Here is a 20,822-nt window from a genome sequence, read left to right as displayed (position 1 = left end):
ACCTTCAAAAGAAAATCTTTCGTCTTCTAACTTTACTCTTTATTGAAAATATTTGGAGACATCATGAGTATACAGGAGAATACTGGATAGCAATGTCGTCATCTCCTTCAGTCTTGCTCTCTGTGGCTTGGCAGAGTGTTTCATCAGTTTACATTTTCTCTTATCAATCTTGGAAAAATGTCTAACTTTAGTCACTGTAATCACCTTATATGGAAACCTGTAGTCCTTGTTGCTGAATCAGGGATTTATGTTTTGAGCGTGTCTCTTCCTACTTTGACACTTTAATGATTTCAAAAGAAGGTCAAAGAATCAATGCAGGTCCATAGAGGCATCAGGAAAAATGTTACTTTATTTATCCTATCTGGCAGCCTGATAAGACTTCCCCTGAATAAATTAGTTCCTTGATGCTGTTGGTGCTCTCTGCAAAAATCTCTTAACAACCATCCATGTTTATACATGTGCATCCATCCATTTCCCACTCAAGAGTTTATTTCTCACCATTTAAAGAGAGTGAAACCATACAGTAGTATCCAGTTGAGAGCTTAATCCAGAGGTTAGAGCTGTCACGCTTGTCAATATTGTGAAATAAATTATTCATCAATCCTACCCCACAACGGAGAGCCGCTTCTCTTTGCTGGAGCAGCCGAGGATGTTGGATCAGCCACTGGATTTGTCTCAGCTTATCTTGGCTGCCATAAAGGACTCATCCCGAGAGCCCTTTAGGAAACGGACCCTGGCTTTGCGTGGAGCCAACTGCTGTGGTGTCTCCAGATCGGCGTTTGTCCAAACTGGACTTAATCCAGGAGCATTCCTTTATCATGGCTGTTGTGCCAAACATTCGGCGCTTGATTACTTGCCTACACACGGATGCAAGTTGCCCACTCAATGCCATGAGACCAGCAAGAAGACATGTTTATGCATGCGCGTAGGTGTTTGCACAAACACGCAGACAAGAGCTGCATAATTGCACATGGAGTGTGGTAATTACTCACATTCACTCGCACTTGCCAAATTATGGGCATACACGGTCAAACTTGCTGCATACAGTAAAGCGTACCCTCATCACTGCCCACCGGGCGCACAGGAACTGCTGATCAGCTGCATGACCTTCTCTGCAACAATGTTAATGCCACCACCTGGGGGAAGAGGGTTAAGGAAGGCAGGAAGGGGCTTGATGGAGTGATGGGGAGGAACACAGAAGCTAGAAAAAGGTGCATGATAAGCTTGTCATACTTGCCACCTACTCACCTGGAATCTCTTTTATCCTCCTTACCTTGTCAGCGTCCCTCATTCCGCATGCATGCTGGGGTGTAAGTACAGTGCATGCCTGAACGTCGGCACGCTGTGTCACACACGACATCCTAGTCCATCACCATGGGTCGCAACCTAACATTTAGCGTGCACGAACGCGAGGCCCTGCGGTTTGCCCGCTGACAGGATCCCGTTACGCCAAATGTCACGGTTGCAAAGCGGATTCGCCCCCCGCAGTGAGAATGAAGTCAAGACCTTCCCTTGCTCTCTCTTCCCCTCTGCCTACCTATCTCGCCTTGTCCTTCCATCACTCCTTCTCCTTCATCGCCCGCTCTGCACCGTCTCTTGCTTAGCGCCTTCTATCCTCTTTTCTGCTTCCTTGAACTACCTCAAGCACACACAGTGCGGTTTGCAGTCCTCAGCAATTTGCTGAATAAAGTCCCCTTCCACTTGCTGGTTTTAGAAGATAATTAGTCCTCAACTGAGGTACAGGAGGGGACAACGAGGAAAAAGGAGGACAGAGGAAAAGGTTGAATTCAGGAAATCGATCTGGGTTGAGTTGAAGATGAAGTGACGAGAAAGGCTGAAAGATACTTTCAGATAATGTTGCGGACAGAGCAGATTCTTTTTCTTTTATAACTCTAAAAGCTAAAGTGCCGGTATATTCCCTGCTTCCCGTGTTTCCACACCATCAATACTTAATTTAGCCCTGAAAGTAGGCATAACAGAGGATAAATCCCTCTTATTTTATTGGGATTTCATTGCCTTGAACCAACAAAGACAATTCACTGCAGGAAAGAAGAAAGATGTAGGCGTACAGTGTGAATAGGAGACACGGCGCATTACCTTCACTTCTCACTGTAGATGTGTCCTGAACAGCTTTTTAATTTGAAGCCCTGTTTTGTTCCTAGAAAGAAATAGCTTCGAGGAGCAACCGCACTCCCTTAGCAACAGACACCCCTTCTATTTTTAGAAGGTGCAAACAAGGAAAGAGGCGAGTTCGGAGTGGGATCCTAAACGTCTCTGATGTGTTCAGTCTGTGCAGTCTTATTCCTGATAATGGGACCAGCTACTCCTGTCTGTCAGTGCCTATTTACGAAGAACGAAGAGGCGAGTTGCACGCACCCAACGGAGCCGCTAGCCTCCATATCGGCTGTCAGAATGGGTTAGCGGGTACAAGCGAAACACAACCATCCCTGGGATCAAACCGCTGCCGTTTCCGCTCAAACATAATAGTTTCATCCTTGGACACGGAGCGTCTCGCTCCCCGCGCCGGGCCCTCGCTGCTTAGAGTTTTGCCAGCTTGTTGTGAAGTAATAGACTTCTCAGGATGCCAGTTCACAGGAATAGGGGATGCAAGTCTTTTATTTGCTCTCCGTAGGGAGAGGTGTTTGGAGTAATAGGGATGAAGCAGACCATAACTACAGCTGAATAAATCTCCCTATCTCTACCCAGGGGAAGCTGGTTCGTCAAAGCTCCATAAAATGTTGCTCGGTGGGGGTTTTGCACAGTTTGGGACTTCTTCCCCTGCTACCCACTCTTCTCTGCAGCAGTTGCAATCAATCAGGGTTTAATCAGCCGTCTTGCTGGAGTTTTCAGGTAATCATGGCTGTCATTGTGGCTATCTGTGCGTGTGACAGCTGTGCAACGCAGCAGAGAGTCATGCAGGGTTTTTTTTTTCATGTTGGAGCATAACGGATGATCTAATGGCTGTTGAAACGGCTAAGTGGTACGTGAGAGGGAAGACGGACATGCCTGAAAGTTGCCTGATCTGAATGTAAATGAGTGTTTCTCTCTGTGCCGCAGACCTGCCTGGAGTTGGAGCGTTACCTGCAGACGGAGCCCAAGCGTCTGTCAGAGCTCTTCGACCAGGACCTGGACGGCCTCCTGACTCCGGCCTACTTGAAGGAGGACGGTGAAGAAGACCTGTCTGAGGCTCTGCTCCCAGGCCTCCCTGAGCCTCCAAGCCCACCTCCTGTCACCCTGTGTCCAATGAGGCAGAACCTAACCTCAACAAAAGACCTCAAACCCAAAGGGCAGGGGCCAGAAACTTCAGACGGAACGGAAGGGGTCCACCTGGCCCAGCTGAGCGCCGTCACCTCTCTAACTCCTCCGTCTTCTCCGGAGCTGGGTCGGCACCTCGTCAAACCCAGCCAGACACTGACGGCCTCCGCGGACGGGACGCTCACCTTGAAACTTGTGGCCAGGAAGGTGGGGCTCAGCGCCGCCCGGCTAGTGGCGGGACACGCGCTTCCGGTCCAGGTGAAAGAGGAAGAGGAAGGAGCAGCGTGCCTAATCGGGGGAGAGCTACCAGAGAACAAGAAGAGGATCCACCGCTGCCAGTTCAACGGGTGCAGGAAGGTGTACACCAAGAGCTCCCACCTGAAGGCCCACCAGAGGACGCATACAGGTGAGGGGAGGCTTTGTGGCTCCTTTCTTTAATCTTTAATGTTTGTTTTCCAGGTGAAAGGTGGATTTTGTCATCCACTAACCTCGTCTGCCTCCACAAAGGTCTGAAAAACAGGCACTGATGTACAAGAGCAAATGTGAGAGTAAATCACAGCATAGTAGCATCTGCTCATGCTCCGTTAACAACAGTCACCCTACTGGTTCCAACTTAACGACTTTGTTGTTATATTTGGAAACTTTTAAGACAAAAAAAATTTATATCGGCCAAAACCAGAATCAACACGTCAGGCTTTTTAAAGATCAGTGATCGGCTAGAAAACTACAATCGGTGCACTCTGAGTTTTATCTGTATTCTTCTAAATTTAAGAAGCATGGTGGCTGTTTTTTCTATGTCTGCTCTGGATGTCTTTTTAAGCTTGATGAACTTGTCTTGGTGTCATTTCTTTGTTTTTGTTTTTTGTTTTTTTACTTCTTTCGTTTTATACCAGAGAGTTTCTTACCAAGGCAAAGGTCCAGTAGACTTACGTAAACTCTGTGTTTATGTTAGTGGTGGTAGGATAGAAAAGAAATTCCCCTAACCATCCTTCCATCAACCTGCTGGCATTTAGCGGTTGCCATGGTGATATGATGACCCTCCAAGGCTTATCCTCCTGCTTACCGTGATGTATTGCCCTGATGAGATGTGGCCACATTTTCTTATATTCAATGTCTGACTATGAAAGATAAATGTATTTTTCTTACTTGACTTCCATGTTTACTTGTCTTTTCCATTTTGAATTGTGGCTAAGGAATTTGAGTTTAATAAGAGGTGTTTGGGTGCCAATAAATGAGGCATCTGGGATTTTATTTTTTTTTTTTGACATTCTGGTATTGTAATAAAAGGTGAATTTATTTGACGGTTTTATCCCTTTCCTGGTTCTAGGACATTAATTACTATGGAGGATCCTCTACAGGCCCACAGAAAACGTTGGTTCCACCGTTAAACAAAAAAAAAGCAATGAAAGATAAAAACGTGAATGACTTTGGCAGAACCTTCTCCTTTATCGCCCTCCAAGTAAATCTCCCTGCCATACTGGGGCAGATCCTCCTTGTCAAGGTTCCTCTACAGAAGGAAGGAAAGAGGAGGTGGGGAGGGGGGCTCAGAAGCTATAACTCTCTGGCTCTTCCATCTCAATCCCGAACCACTCAGACCTCTGTCAGGGAGCTGTCCTCCGACTGAGTAACTGCACAATGATGGATGGATTGACCTGGATAGGCCGCCATTTCCCAGCTTCATCCCAGGCACCTGTCCTCCGTTCGTTCCTTAGGTCCGAGGTGGGAGAACATGGTCTGATAGGATCATTTTTAAGACAATAGAATGAGGCAAAGGGATAACACTCAGGGTTTCTGGAATTAATTAGCAGGATTTCTGACGGGCGTTCACGCTGAACTCCTGAGACTTTCTGCTTCAGATCTGGTTGCTGAGGTGAGAACTGTGTTTTTCAGATTCTATTAGAAATAATTGCGCTTAGCAGGTCTGGTCTCCAACTGCCTTTAAGGAAGGCGCGCAGGAGCTATAATTGGATGATTATTGACATTTAATACGTATATGGCTGTTTCTTCCAACCGGAGGGATACAGAAACCAACGTCCATCACGCCAAACACACTTACAGCCACTCATATTAGATTTCTCCTCTCCCCGCCATCTAAACGGATCCCCCCGCACCGCTGACAGATCACCAAAGCAGCCTCAGCAAGACACCACATGTGCTTGTTTCTATTTTCATGGGTGTGATTTTGGGAAAAAAACAAACAAACAAAAAAAAAAAAACAACCCCCAAAAGAATCAAGTTGTCAACCTTTGCATGCTGGAGATAACAGAGACATGATGCATGTGTGATCACACCCTCAGTGGTGTGCAGGCATTGGCTTGACTGCAGCAAGAGGCCAGCAGACGTGCCATTGTTGATTCCTCCCAGTGTTGCAGGTCTACCGCTGCTGGGATTTACCCATCATGGCAACTGGGACAGCAGGCAGAGGCTCGTTCTGCTGGCGATCCCGGTTAAATGTGGTCAAACACAAATCCTCGGCTGCATTTCGAGATTTTCCTTCTTTTTTGTTGCCAGTTTTAATGTTGAAGTGCAAACGTGTCATCCTGTTTCTCCCTTATCGGTTTTCAAAGCCGAACCAGGGCCTGAGCCAGCTGAGCCAGGGCCTCAGGCTCCCAGATCAGCATGGCACCTCTGGCCCCCCTTCCAAGAGCACTGCGATTAGAGGCCCAAACGTACTTCTGTTTCAAGAAGGAGACGATTGATTGTCATAGAAAATATTTTAAATATTTTATTTGTTAAAGTAATAAAATGGCAAGATTAAAGATTTAAAGAGGATTTACAGAGCAACATAGATCCACGTATAGTATGACTTTATGCTTGTATTGTGAATTTACTCTTGTATTATTATGAATATTTTCACATTATTACAACTTCTTTCCTTTTGATATAACTGTTCGCATATTTTTACAACTTTATTCTGAAAATATTCTGACTTTATTCTTGCTATTACATTTATGTTTTTATTAAAAAGTTCTTAGTCTTTTTAATAAAGACTAAGAACTTAGTCTTTATGAAAAAGACTAATAAAGACTAATAAAAGGCACCAGGGTGCTAACCACCACCCTGGGCACCATTTTCATAATAACGCATGGCAGTCGCAGCATCATGCTGTGGGAAGATGGACTTCATATTCTGGGACTTTATTGAAATCCATTTGGAAGGAATTCATTTCTCCAACATGGTCCATACATAATTTTGTATTTTAAACGGTGCCTTCAATTTTTTGCTGAAATTCGAGGAAAATCTAAACTTTTTTTGCAAATATTTGGAGTCAAGTTACCTCAGAAAAATCTGTGAAGTACTGAACCTTGAATAAGTTTGTAATTTCCTAATTTAAAAAATATCAAATGCCAAAGTTTTCTTGTTCGGAGCCTTGCACTGAAAGAAAACCTGTCTTGTTACTCAAAGCAGTGAGGTAGGAAGACGAAGGAGAAACTGTTGACAAAAGGAAACAAAAGTAAGACGAAGAGCAGAAGAAGAAGAGATAGAGGCGCTGGGTGAACAAAGCGGAGACAAACGGGGGAGGTACAGTACAGAACCTCTTTGGAGCCTACAACAGTGCCACAGGCTCCCTCATTCACTGAGCCATTATCCTGACAAGTTTAAAGATGTCATTACTCAAATCCTCTTTTTCTTAGTTGTTATTTCCATAAATTACCAAACGAGGGGAAAAAGGCTACGATTTAATCTGGAATTAGACGGGCTGAGTGGAAATGACAGTGCCCTGTAGAGCTTTTTTTGTGAATAGGCTTATGGCAGATAAGGAATGGTACAATTAGATTTTGAGGCCGGGGTGAAAAAAAAAAAAATGAAAAAAAACGAAGGCTGTTGGGTTGTTCTGCCTTCTGTCTTCTTTCTCATTACCTTACCTCATCCTCCATTCTGTCCTCCTTAAAGCACGTCTTTCTGGAGTACACCGCCAGGCTGCATGTTTTCATCTTCATCCTGCTCACATTCTGCCACTCTCCTCTTCACCCTCCATGTTTCGATAACGTATTGTTAAATAACAGCAAATAAATTAGCTCTATTTCTTTGAAGAATGTGATTTTTATTAATAGGATTCCCAGAAAGTCCAGAAGAAGAAACTATGTCATAATTATACATAAAGGAAGCATAGCAAGAAGGGTTTCATGGACAGAAGTTACTGCTGAGGTAGAGTAGGTGAGGTCAACTAAGGTCAACTGATCTCCTTCTATCCATACATCTAGAGGTTCATCATCCATCCATCCATCCATCCATCCATCCATCCATCCATCCATCCACAGAGCTACAACTGAATGCTTGAACTGCCACATGTGATCATGGTTCAGTCAAAATCTAGACGTAAGACTTGACACCTGATGTTCACCTTCGGCCCCTCTCCTGCCTACATGTCAACTCTGACTGAGCTACTTTGCAAAGAAAAAAACGGCCAAAATTCTGTTGCCTGTTTCATTAATCCCAAACAGAAAATCCCTTTTATTTTTTTGTCGTTCCCCTCTAACCTGGGTGTCTTTCCTCTCCCTCACTGCGGTGCCGCCCCAGCCTGAGCGTCTGTAATGACCTGGGAGACCCGGACGCTCTGCCCGGGTTCTGGCTAATGGAGGGAATGTAATTAAGTTCCAGCGCTGGCACCTGAGAGGCTGCGGAGCGGAGCGGAGCGCAGCGTGCACGGCGCCGCTCGTGCTTGCACACGAGAGAGCGATCGGAAGTAACAGATTACATATAATGGGATTACGGTGACTCAGGGAAACACCCAGTTATCAGATTACACATGAGAAATGTGTTTTGGAAGGAGACTGCACATATGCCGCTTCCTCAGATGAATAAAAAAGCAGCTGGAAAACAGATGGAGTTCTTTTTTCTTGACACACAAATTAACACTTTCCATAAATAATCCACTTAACTTCATAATCTTCATTCAGTGTTTTCATTAAACTAATCCAAAGTTAACAGTAATATAATCTGATTATGGCTGAGTTGGGGCTAATCTGGATTATATGGAGCTGTCAGTCTAGAACGGCGTTGGTGAGAGGCAGCAGGAGCCGGCTGCGTTTGCCTGGTTGTCGGACGGTTTCTTAAGGGAGACGAGCGCCGTGGTGGTGGGGGGGCTTGTTGCCAGGCAACGTGAGCAGTGTATGGTTGGAGGAGTCAGTATTTGAGTGGCTGTGTACTGCTGCAGGCTGCCGCCCCGCCCCTCTCCTCCACCACCACTATCACCACCAAGCAACTGGCTCCGCGCTCTGCCAGCGCGCTCGCTAATTGGCCGGCGGCGTGGCGGCGTGCCGGTGCCAGATCCAGCCAGCTGCGCCGACTGCTGCCTCCTCGTGTTTCACCACCACCCCCCCACACACACACTCTCACACACGTACAGATGCGACACACCCCTTCCCCTTGCAGACATTGCTAGGCAACACACACAGGCATCCCTGCCTCCTGGGGATTTCATTGGCCAGAGGCGGAAGGGGTCAGACCTGCTGAGGACCGGGTCCAGGGAACCGGACTAACTGCTGAGACCAAACCAAAGCGAACTGAATTATACCTAGCAAAACCTCGTCAGACACAGTGCATTGTTGATTAACAGTGAGGGTATTATATATTGGCAGGAATACTTTTGAAGTGCTTTTACTCCATTTAATTTAATTTCTGTCAGCTGTTAAATTTTGCTTGATCTGAAGAATTCATGTCTGAAAAAGATGCAAACCAGATGTAATCTGTAAGGGGGAAAATACTTTATGAAAAGCACCATATGTAATGTATGTTCTACTGTTTGTAATTGAAAAGTGAAACGGTGTCCATAAATACATTTTAAAAGCTGACCTGTTTATGTTTGAAAACATTAAATTTAATCAAATATGCTATTCATTGTGGTTGTTTAGTGATTATTTGTAATCACTAAACTTTTTTGTGCATACAGTACTTTGTTTATGTGGCAAAAACTCTTAAAATTTTACCTCAGAAATTCAAAGAGATGTTTCTGCAGAAGCGCAGAGTGAAGACGAATCTTTGGAGATCATCTCCTCCTCAGTGGTCGGACCCCTGACCCCTCATTTCACACCTTTCTAACGTCTCTGAGTCCTGCTAATTAAGTGTTCCTCAACATGGCTTCTGGCTGATCCACAGTCCTTGAACCGAGCATACGTTGTGAGATCTGTTTCATCTTTAGATTCTTTGTGGCTTGCTTGGCGATTCTTGTTGATTCCCACTGAATTAGCAGCAGATGTTCCCTTTGACTTGTTTGCTTGGACATACTGTGCAAACATAGATTTTTCCTTTTCTTTTTTCTTTTTTTTTTGGGAATTTCTACATCCCGTGGTACCGATAATGCCGTAAAACAAGCGCCGTCTTTGAACAAGAGCTTGACAGCAGTTGATCCATCGATTGTGTCTCCTTTATGGTCACATTGGATGGATTAAGCTGGCGTTGGTGTGGAAAGGACTCAAGCTGTGCTGGTCAGTGTGTCTGGATTCAACCAGATGGGATGTGACTGATGCAGTTGACATCTTCGGAGCTGGACGCAGCTGGTGTATTGTGGCTTCCTTGCCATTATGTGACTGGCCTAATTATCACCACCCCCTCTCCTCCTCCTCCTCCTTCTTTCCCTGCCGGCATATCTGCAGCCTCCCCTGCCTTAATCCACTTCTGCGGCACTTCTCTCCTACTCACACTCATCTCACCTTCTCTTCCCAGACTCTCATCCACCTTGGCTCTAATCCCCCCCACCCTCCCTTGTACCGCTCCACTTCTTGCAACCCCTTCTCTGCTCTTTTGCATGTTCAGCAAGATCGTAGACCAGTGGGAGCTTCTCCGTTCCAGTTGAACATTTTGTTATATTTTCAGTCTCCTAAAAAAGGACAAACACACATATGATTATTTGTTTGTTTTTTCCAATGCACCTTGGCAGTAAGTTTTACATTGTTGGAACTATGTTCATTTCCCCATGAATGAATGAATGAATTAATATACTTTATTAATCCCAGAGGGAAATTCACAAGAAATGTGTAAAGAAATGCCGTTGCTGGTCAGTGACTATTGACTGGTATAGGCTATAAGATTGGATGTTTGAATACTGAAGGAAGAAGATGCACTGACAGTTTAACAATTCACTCCATTGACAAATGGGACCTTAGCAATGTGTGAAAGTCTGGCACCAGCCAGGTCACACACTGCCCTGGGATGGTGTCTCATTCTTCAGCCAATGTATCTGAACTCAAGGCTATAAAATGTCTTAAGATCAACCGGGCTACGCGCAGCGTGAGTTCGTCAGATGTTGATTATACGCATGGCTGTGATAAACATGATGTAGCGGTTGCTAACTAGCATGGACCACACATTTCAAGTTGTAATTGTTGTCTTGCTGTCTGGAGACGTAGAGACAGAACAGCAATTGGAATGCGCGCCTACAGAACGTTTTCAGCAGATATATTTTCATATTCCATTAATGACTCAACTCTTTTTTGGAAAAAACTAAAACCAGCTGAAGTGAGTATAAAAACTTTTTCTTGCGAAATTGTGGAAGTTATTTTAAATTCTACCGTTTCCATCAACCTCTTCTAAAGCGAGACTTCAGCAAAACGATGGAAACATATTTAATGTCAAGTCTTGTTTTTTCCATTGAGAGGACTGGAAAAAACATTTTCATGTTTTTTTCCACCAAGCAGTTTGGTGGAAGCCAAACTGGTTCCACCAAAAGCTGTTTGGCACTGCCAGTTCTACACATTCGTAAATATAAAACCATTTAAGAGGGAACCAACTAGCTGTCTAACAGTGTATCAGGCATTGCCAAGATATATCAGCCAAACATAAATTTCCTTCTTTTTTGTGCTGAGTATATTTAAATCTGATATTTGCTGCTGTGGTTCATAACTAAATAAGAATATGATGGGTGATGAAAGTGGTGCTTATCTATATTTTTTCTTTACTTTCATGCTCCAGGTGAGAAGCCGTACAAGTGCTCATGGGAGGGCTGCGAGTGGCGATTCGCCAGGAGCGACGAGCTGACGAGGCACTACCGCAAACACACGGGTGCCAAGCCTTTTAAGTGCAACCACTGTGACAGGTCTGTCAAAACACAACTTTCCCTCCTTTCACGCCGTTTGATGTGTTTTTCTCCCATTTTCCTGCTGTTATTCGTGTTTTCTGCAAAGTTTGCTACCAGATACTACTAACACACTCTAAACTGTTTTGGTTCTGACCCAGTTTGAAAGTGCGCTGGCAGGATTACTAATGTGTGCTTCTTTGAAACCTGCAAAGTCTTTCAGGGGAGAACCCAGAGAGTGCTCACTCTGCTTACATTTAGCCTGGTGCTGCATATTAATACTGGATTGAGCCTTGATATGGAGGCTGCTTTCAGATTGGAGCAAAAATGCTAAACAGGTGTGGAATCAATTAATGCCATCACACAAAAGTCTATGACATATTAATCTTCTGTTTTGGACCTGTAAGGTGGAGTTTTTATAAGATCAGTCATCATTTAATGAAATTGTTTTACTTAAAGGAGCACTACATTTTTCAAGCAGAAATTTATTTTTAAGCATTGCACCATTATTGCACCAAAATAGCCAATATGTTATTTTGCTTTTTTTGTCATTATATTCAGACTGTGCTAATATACAATAAATGTTGTGTTAATGCACTTTACAAGACAAAAAAGTCAGATACTGAAGCACTGGTCCAGCGTTACTTTTCATAGCATTAACAAGACAGAAAAATCTCTGTTTTAATTTAAAGTCATTTTTTATGGCTCTCTGATATCCATGAAGAATTTAAAGTGATAGGAAAGAAGCGCAGTAATTACAGTGAGAAAGTGATTTTCATTGTCTTTAAAAATATTGTTTGTAAAATTTGTAAAATGTAAAAATATGTTTGACTTAAAATATACTCTAAATCTGGGCAGTAATTTAATATTAATTAAGTTTTAATTTACTATAAGCACAAAAGTGTTGATATATAAAAACATGTTTTGTATATAAAACCATGTTTTAGTTAGTAGAAAAAGAATTCCTGTAAGAAAACACATTTTTGCAAGCCCCCAAATTATTTTACAGAACTTTAGTTTGGTAAAGTGGTAACTGTTACGGAGTAAAGCTTCTTCAAACAAGACGGAGGCTCGTATGTCTTTTACTGAACCTTTCTGTTCAGCTTTTATTGAAGAGAAAAATGGCGACAGCTGATAATGGCAACAGCTGTTCATAACCTAGCAACCAAAAATCAACAAAAGCAAGATAGTAACAAAACAGAACCAGATCCTGTTAAACATTCTTCAAAATAAAAGACTTCCTCTATTCAAATAAATCATGTCTCACACTTAAATATATTCCACTTCATCTTTGTAATTATATACAATCATGTTAAATACATTTAATAATAATCACCATGTAAATTATGCTTAACATATAATTGTAAATCAGTCACTCATCATGCAAAATATACTGAACAACATATAAGTGTAAAAAAATCACAACAGTAACAGAGGAGACACTTTAACTTCAGTGACCTTTAAACTAATTTAAATAATATTTAAAAACACTGCAAGACAAGCATTTCATCGAAAAAGTTAACTGGATATCCAATTGGTTGCTGGTTCTTGAAGTAAAATGACAATAACTAGCCCAGAATATACTCGGAAACTATGAGTTTACATACTCATTCAAAGTTTTACTGTATTTCTTCCTTACAAAAAGAATTGCTTAAGCTCTGAAATATAGATACAGACATATTATATATATATTGTGACCTATATTATTACAAATAAAAAACATCTTCAGATTTTATGAAAGATTTTTGTAATTTCTTTTTGGCGAAATGTAATGTTTGAAAATACAAGGACTGGATGAAACTGATTTAAAATATTTTGAGAAAATTGTGCAAGGTTTTGTGTATATTTTTATGCATATCATGACCAAAATAACAAGGTACGATGGAGTATTAGGGGCAAGCTAAGGAAAACATTTTAATTACATAAATAAACTCATATGATATCATGCAACTTTATTCTTGTAAATGCATTTAATCTTTTTTTTTTCTTAGTCTGGCCCTAATACTACATTGTAACAAAGAATGTTTTTGTTTTATTATTATTATTATTATTATTATTATTATTATTATTTATTTCTTTTTTTTTTTATTTGAACCGTCACCAAATTTCTTAATAAATAACCTATTTTAATGATATTTTGGTTTCTTTTTGCAGCATAGTTCCAGGTTGATTGTTCTGTAAATTATATACAACAATCTTAAGTTATTCATGAGGATGGAACTCAATGAAGATGTCATCCATTTGTCAAATGCGGCGTAAACTATCAACTGTATGGGAGCTTTTAAGTACAGCGACAGTGTGGAAATTGGACACAATGGAGGAAGTTAGTGAATATGGGACCTCTTGAATCATGCATAGGTTCATTATTAAAGGACAAAAAGAAATCCCTTCTCACCTGGGGTACTTTCCCTAATGTCGATAAGATTGGGGGGTCTTTGAGTGTGTGTTAATGAACAGCAGGCCAGACAGCGACAGCTAAATCAAGTCCCAGCTGGGTAGACTGTAAGTACAGTATTTCTCCCCACCACGAGCCCACCTCCACCCGCAGGCACACCCCTAATTTGGGCCCACCTCTGTCATGTGTCAGAAGGCATCCAGCCCTTCCAGCCTAAAGACCCAAACACACATGCCCCCTGCTGAGATTAAAGAAGAGGGGAAACAGTGGAGACAAAAAAAAGTCGAGAGGAAGATTGAGGATTGCAGGGGGTGTTGTGGGGTGAGACAGACCTACGGTGTGCCAGCTGGTGTCGTGCCCCCAAGTCGTGACTCATACTTCGCCATCTGTCTCCGAGAGTGTACACACACACTCACACACTCCTAATGACACACGAGAACAGTGATGAATGACTCCGTAGCACTTTGTTCATTCCACGAGTGTGTATGGGTAAACACACACATAAAGGTAGGACAGGAAGTGGTGTGACATGGAGGTTCAACCTGTCTGTTTGGCAGACAGGACAAACTGTTGATTGTCTTAAAAACAATCAACAATTGAAGACGTGGATATAATTTTCATGGTGAAGATCAAATAGGCATCTATTGTCTGTGGTTGCTTTACATTGATTCAGTTCAGCCATATTCACTTATTATAGCAGTAAATGCCCTTTGCCCTGCCACTTAACCACTACATGTAGTTTGCTTATGCTAGTAAGTGGGTAGGAGGGAGTACTAATAGTTTTTTTGTGATGTAGAGAGGGCAAATTAGTTGGTCCCTCCTCACAATCATACCTGCCTGTTACCATTTTATCCCCTCTAATTTCATTTCATAACATTGAACCCAACTTCTGTATATCAGTCAATATACTAAAGTCAGGTGTTTTAATGAATTCTGGAGATAAATATTAATATGCATCATTAGATAATTTTCCATAGTTTGGATATTACAGCCTGATTTCATGAGTTGGGGTTTGCTGGTGTAGATCCACAGTCATTCAGGACATGAATATCCTAAGTGTTTGAGTAGAAGGCAAAAAGATTTCTCTTGATTCTTGAAGATGTTTCACCTCTCACCCAAAAAGCCTGTTAACTTCTGAACAACGGTTGGAAAAAGCAACCCTTGTTCAGGGTATAATTTGTAGTCTGAACAATCACACTAATAGGGCCATTAAGGTCCTAGAATGAATAATTAAGGAAATATAAGTCATTGGCCCCGCCCTCCATTTAGGTCAATACTTCTATTTTTCTCATTTGGTGCGCCAAACATATCCCTAACCCTGTGGTGTGACTTGTTTTGGTCACATTTCTGAAGGTGTGAAAAGCTGTTAAAACTCCTGGAGAGACGAGTCCAAGCTGCACTGTAGGTGTTGGAAAGATGAAACCTGAGGTCACCTCCTCCGTAATGTTGGTTTTTAATGATTAACATGGTGTAAAACAGTCTCTGTCTGACAGTCTTGTTAGGTTTAAAATGCGACAGAATGTTGTAATTGAAAAATGTCCTTTGTTTCTCAGATACTTTCTCCAAGAAAAATATTCCTGCTGATTTTAAGCCAAACAATGCTTAGTCTCCAGTAGACTGGTTGGAGCATTGTTCCTAGGGATGAAGAAGGTGTCACGAAGGGAACCTATGGTCTCAAAGTGACATCTGATTCTGCAAATGCACCATGGGAGGTGTAAAGAGGACAGGCATTCTCCTGGAAGAAGTCCTTTTGTCTGACAGACAGATGAAGGCCCTCAGTCCAAAGGGACGTCCGCTGCGGGATCTCAAGAAAAAAGCCCCGAGATTATGATAGCAACAAACAGTGCCATGTGGAAAACATACCCAATAAGACTTCCTTGTCATGGCAAAAATTCTAGAAGCCATCAGAACCATTGAATCAGATGAATTTTGTTTCATCACTGAATGAAACCTTGTGCATGTATTCAATGGGGGAATGTTAACTCCAGTCAATGAAGACCTGAAATTTGATTTGGTCTTGGGCTGAAAGACTTGAGGGCAAAAAGTTTGAAACTTCGCCTGGATTTTCTCCTAAAAAAAAATGAAAAACTCGATGCTGACTTTCTTTGCAAAAACTTGATACTTACTTTGGACTTGGGACCCATACAAGTCTGACTTGGGACTTAAGTCAGACTTGCCCTCTGACAAATTGAGATTTGACTGACTTACCTTTTAGAGACTTCACTTGGACTTGTCTCTCAAAGGCTTAAAAGTTGAAGTCAAAAATATTAGAATTGACTTTGAAAACTACTACTTCTACCATGTCTCTGATCTTTTTAAGCAAGAGGACTCAGTGATGGCTAACAATGCACTGCCTTCTTGAAATGGGTGAAATGAGGCGGCCAAGGGGAAGTGGTAATGCAAATAAAATGATCAATAGTGAAATAAGACTCACCCTAAAAGAACTCTTCCTCTCAAATGTTTCTTACACACCAATTACCAAAGCAAACAGCTCCCTGTTATCTCTTACAAAGCAACCCTCTTATTTGGAAAGCACTTCTCATGGGAATGGAGCAGTTGTTTTCCTCTACAAACTCTCAGCGGAAGCATAGTTTATCCAGACATGCATATGAAAAAAATGTAAGAGTCTGATAAAAGCTGCATAAATGTGTGTGTGTGTGTGTGTGTGTGTGTGTGTGTGTGTGTGTGTGTGTGTGTGTGTGTGTGTGGAAGCAGGCACAGGAATGAGCCAGCTGAAAGCCTTTATTATGTCAGTTTGTGGCAATCAGCTTGAAATCCTCATTTTCGCAAACATTTTTCAAAAACCCCTCGCTGATAACAAAAGACAAGAGCAATTTCATTTTTCACCGTGGAGCGACGCCCCAGCAATTCCACCAGGCTGGTTTTTTTAGATGAGAGGCTTCGAGCCGTCTAATTTAGCTGTCGTTTCCCTGCGCATGTTTTGCATGCCGCCTTTTATTCCCCTCCTCTCCTTCTCTTCCTCTCCCCCCAACACTGTTTCAACAGATCCATCTGCAGGCTCTCTAGTTATTCATGGCGCAGCTGAAGTCATTAGGAGTTCTGCTGAAAACGCTGATTATGAATTAGTTACACATATACTAATTGCGTGCGCATTAGCGGCTCAGCACTCACTAGCTAACAGCAACATTTAGCTCCATCTACAAAACAAACTTCTTCCTCATGCTTTAGTAACAAGCTAACAAGCTGTTCTCTGTTTTCTCCTCCTTCTTCGGCTGCAGGTGCTTCTCGCGGTCGGATCATTTGGCGCTGCACATGAAAAGACACATCTGAGGAGTCGGCGAGAGGTCAATGGGAGCGAAAGGAGGAGATGGACTATCGACAGCTGAAAACTAACAAGAGGAAGACAGAGAGGGTGGATTTGGAAGACACTGGGAGGACCAGATAGGCTGCCTGATCATATGCAGAACTGAGCTCAAACCTTTTTGGTCCACTAATACAGAATGGCAACACCCTGTCTATGACACTTCAAGGGGTTGGTGGAGGACATCATGGCAGCTCTTTGTTTTCTTCATCCAATGAGTGATCAAGCCGCATAACTCAACAGTTGTACAGTCACACGTTTTCAGCATTCCTACTCTTCAGAAATTCCACATATTCAAATAGATTTTCAGCATTCATCCTGTCAAACCTGCCACAGCCTTTAGAATCATTCTTAGAGTTTTGGGCAAACGCCAAATGGATCTTTCTGCTCTTCTGGCTTTGGAGTCCTCAGAGACGTGTTGCACCGATGTGTGGTTGTCTGTTGCACTGACTTACCCCCCACCCCAGATCAACTTCTGCTGAGACAAACTTATCAACTCCGGGAACGTCAGAGGAAACTGACCGTCTGGAGAGATGCAAGGCAGCTTTCGAAGAGTGTGTTTCCTTCTTGAGATCTTATCAGTTGTTGACAAAAACGGTTGCACAATTGACTCTTTCAACTTTTGTAAAAAACAAAACAAAAAAAAAACAAAAAAAAACAAGAAAAAACAAACAAAAAAAGTGCTCCAATGTCCAAATGAAATACTGGCTTTCATGTGCCACCTGAGCACAAGTTTAAGCAGCTAGCCCACTGCGACAGCACACCGAACACAAAACGAGATCACTATGTATTTAAAGGCTATATTGTTTCTAAACAGATCCTGTTACTCTTTTGAAAAAGACCATTTTAAATAGACACCTCACAGGAGAAGAACTCACAGGAAATGGATGCAGCCAGAAGGAAAGAAAAGACGGATGCCTGAAATGATCTCTTTGGGCTTTGAGAGTGATTGGCACCAACCAAGCCGCTGGACTGAGACGGTCCAGCTCACATTCCTACAGAACTCTTCCAATTAAGCGTCTCTCTGACTTGACTTCAAATAAAAAAAATGTATTGGACATCTCTCTAAATTTGGCTCTATGTACATCCAAGAAGATTTCTGCTGACTCCCTGACCAGCATGTATGTCGGAATGCTGATATTTCCCCCCGCAGGACTGAAGCTTAGGAAGGCACATTCAATTAATCAATTGGGCCCTGTCAGAGAAAATCAATGTGAATGTATCTGTTGCAATCCTGGCCATTTTTGCAAGAGCCATTAAAACACTGGAGGATGGTGGTGGAGACCATACTAGACACTGTTTCTGTTCTTTTTCACATTAGGGAAAAATGACTGGACTTGGAGAAACTGGCTGGTCACAGCTGGTAGCTTTTGACATTTTAACGGCTCTCATGGACCAGCATGAGTGCAGATTTTCAGTGGGTGGCTAAAATGGGTTAGGGGAGGGTGGATCTGCTCAGTCAGCAATGGTAACTGCCCCATCAGCTTATGTAACTGTGGCAGAGTGAAACCCACACGCACAACTAGTCAAACATCCACACCAGGATGTTTAGCATTTATATTGTGTAACATGGCCGTTCTCATGTCAGAGAAACAACTAAAATCCGATTCTTAGATGTCTTAAATTCACAGATGCATTTGAGATGGACATAAGATTGCACACAAGCTTGGATGTCAATTGATTAGCTTTGATTTTGCTGTTTTATTGCCTTGAAGGAAAAGTCTTCAGAGTAAAATGTCTGCGTCAGGGTTACAGCTCTAAATATATGTGTTGGGGGGGTAAAGCTGAAATAAGTCACACAATCCTGATCTAGAAAACAAAACTTTAGAGTTTTTGATGGGACAAAGAAGACTGAAAATCTTAAAGCATAAATTTTCCAGCTAACACCAGCTGTCTTGAAGAAAGGCCAAATTATGAAAATGTTTAGTCCAAAAACCTTTGATTACAGGACAATTGCTTGAGCCGTCTTAGAAAAATCTCATTGTCTCATATCATGAAACTGTTCCAATTAGTTTAAAAAGATAACACTGTTTAAGGTGTCCAATGTACAGTCAGGAGTTGAGGAAGGTAGGATGAGCAGAGTTGGTAAGTGTTTGTGAAGTGGGGAACAGCAGAAGCAGCACTAGAACAAAACTTACTAGTTCTTATGTTTGATGTGTAGCAGATTATATTGAGAGCAGTGGCCATCTTGCAAAAACTCTGAAATGACCATTTTACAAATCCACTGCACAGATTACCACATAAAACACTTTTTTGCTAATTGTAGTTTCAAATTTTACTCCAAACGTTAGAAACCTTAGCAAAAAGTGCAGCCGACTCGTGAAAGAAAAATATTCTAAACTGGCAGAAACTAGCAATGCCGTTCAACATGATAGCTTTGTTTGATGAGCATCCCTTTTCAAGCTGATTGAAGGTTTGTCACAAGGTTTACTTTTTATTTGGCTAACATGACTTAGAATAAAGTATGCCAGCCTGCAGTTTGGAGTTTTGAGTGGAGCTAATGTAGGCGGAGCTACATGATTTGGCACGCCCTTTACTAGTCCTACCCAGTCCCAGCTAAGAAACATTCACGGACAAACAATTCACATTCACAGTTTCAAAAACTATAAAAGTGACATATTTTACTCTGGAGATTTTGAAAAACAACTAACTTATTTATTAATTTATGTATTTTTTGTTAAGTCTTTAAGGCCATCCAAGCTGCATTTTCTTCATCATATGTGCAAAAACATGACTCTTCCAATAAAGCGAACAGCGTAAACATTTCAAATTTCAAGCAGATTTGCTGTAATGTAATTTTCTGACTGTACATGAAAGAGGAAACGAAGAATGGCAGTTTCACCTTTTCTAAGGTGACTCCTGACCACTGATGGCAGCTCTATATGTGTGTTTCAGTATTTAAGTTCGATATGCTTCTATTGAATGAATCTGTGTGTTTATATATAAGCTGGAGACTGTTCCGCATCGATTGAAATTGTGGATTTAAACAAGAACATTGGGGGGGAGGGATTTCATGTTTGTTTGCTTGACTTTCTTTGAATTTTTAACAAGAAGCTGATCTGAAATGTTAGCCCGCCTCTTTTTGGGCAGCTGACGAAAACAAAATTGTTCTCCAGGAGTCGTGGGAAACTCAAATCTCGAAATGTGAATGTGTTTTCTGGGGGAGGGGGGGTTGAAAAAAAAAAGTCTTCATGTCGTCTGTGAGGATGCGTTTACGTTCCGTGTCATCTTAATGATTGATTCAGTTCTGCTGTGCCTGTGTGTTCTTCGTCTGTGTTTTTTGCACTCTGACTTTTTTTTTCTTTCGAGAGAAAAAAAAATCACTTGCATATCTGATGTTTTTGTTTACCTGTCTACAGTCCTAACAACCATGCTCTACCATGATCATAAAGTCTGTACAGTAGGGTTTTTTTAGCACAATATCCACACACCACCGCTGAGACTCTGTAAACACTTTTCACCAACACCTATAGACGCATTCTCTGCTCATTCCTCGTATTTTTCACTGATTTAAAAAAAAAAAATTCTTTCATTTGAGACTGCAGCTCGAGCTTTTTCTGCAGAATGTGTGGGGGTTACATACATTACTATGTGTGACACCACCTCCGTTTCCACCAGGTCTGAATTTTAAATCAAACGCACCTCCCCTTTTTCTACCAGCACACTCTCTTTTCCCTCCATTTTCCCCGACACGATCCCTTTTCCCTCTCTATTGTCCTTCTGTTTGTGTTCCTCTGTACAAAGTGTTTCAAATTTATCATTTGTATATTATGACGTATGGGTACGATAATGTTCTTTATTATGGAAAAATGAGAAAGATTTATTTTTGTTACCGG

General features: G+C 41.9%; 1 protein-coding gene across 1 annotated transcript in view; it reads left to right on the top strand.

Moving 5' to 3' along the window:
• Positions 1-19,623, top strand: part of LOC106956834 (Krueppel-like factor 7) — a 42,750-nt gene extending 23,127 nt beyond the window's left edge. Inside the window, exons 2-4 of the mRNA XM_015047897.1 lie at positions 3,058-3,661; positions 11,167-11,290; positions 16,904-19,623. Of these exons, the coding sequence (XP_014903383.1) occupies positions 3,058-3,661; positions 11,167-11,290; positions 16,904-16,955 (780 nt within the window). The 3' untranslated portion in view covers positions 16,956-19,623. The remainder of the gene's footprint in view (positions 1-3,057; positions 3,662-11,166; positions 11,291-16,903) is intronic.
• Positions 19,624-20,822: the final 1,199 nt, after the last annotated feature.

This window comes from Poecilia latipinna, unplaced genomic scaffold (assembly GCF_001443285.1).
Source record: "Poecilia latipinna isolate Pla-1442-1.1 unplaced genomic scaffold, P_latipinna-1.0 Scaffold847, whole genome shotgun sequence".
Classification (NCBI taxonomy): Eukaryota; Metazoa; Chordata; class Actinopteri; order Cyprinodontiformes; family Poeciliidae; genus Poecilia; species Poecilia latipinna.
The sequence above is the reverse complement of the archived record's forward strand: the minus strand, read 5'-3'. Positions and strand labels throughout refer to the sequence as shown.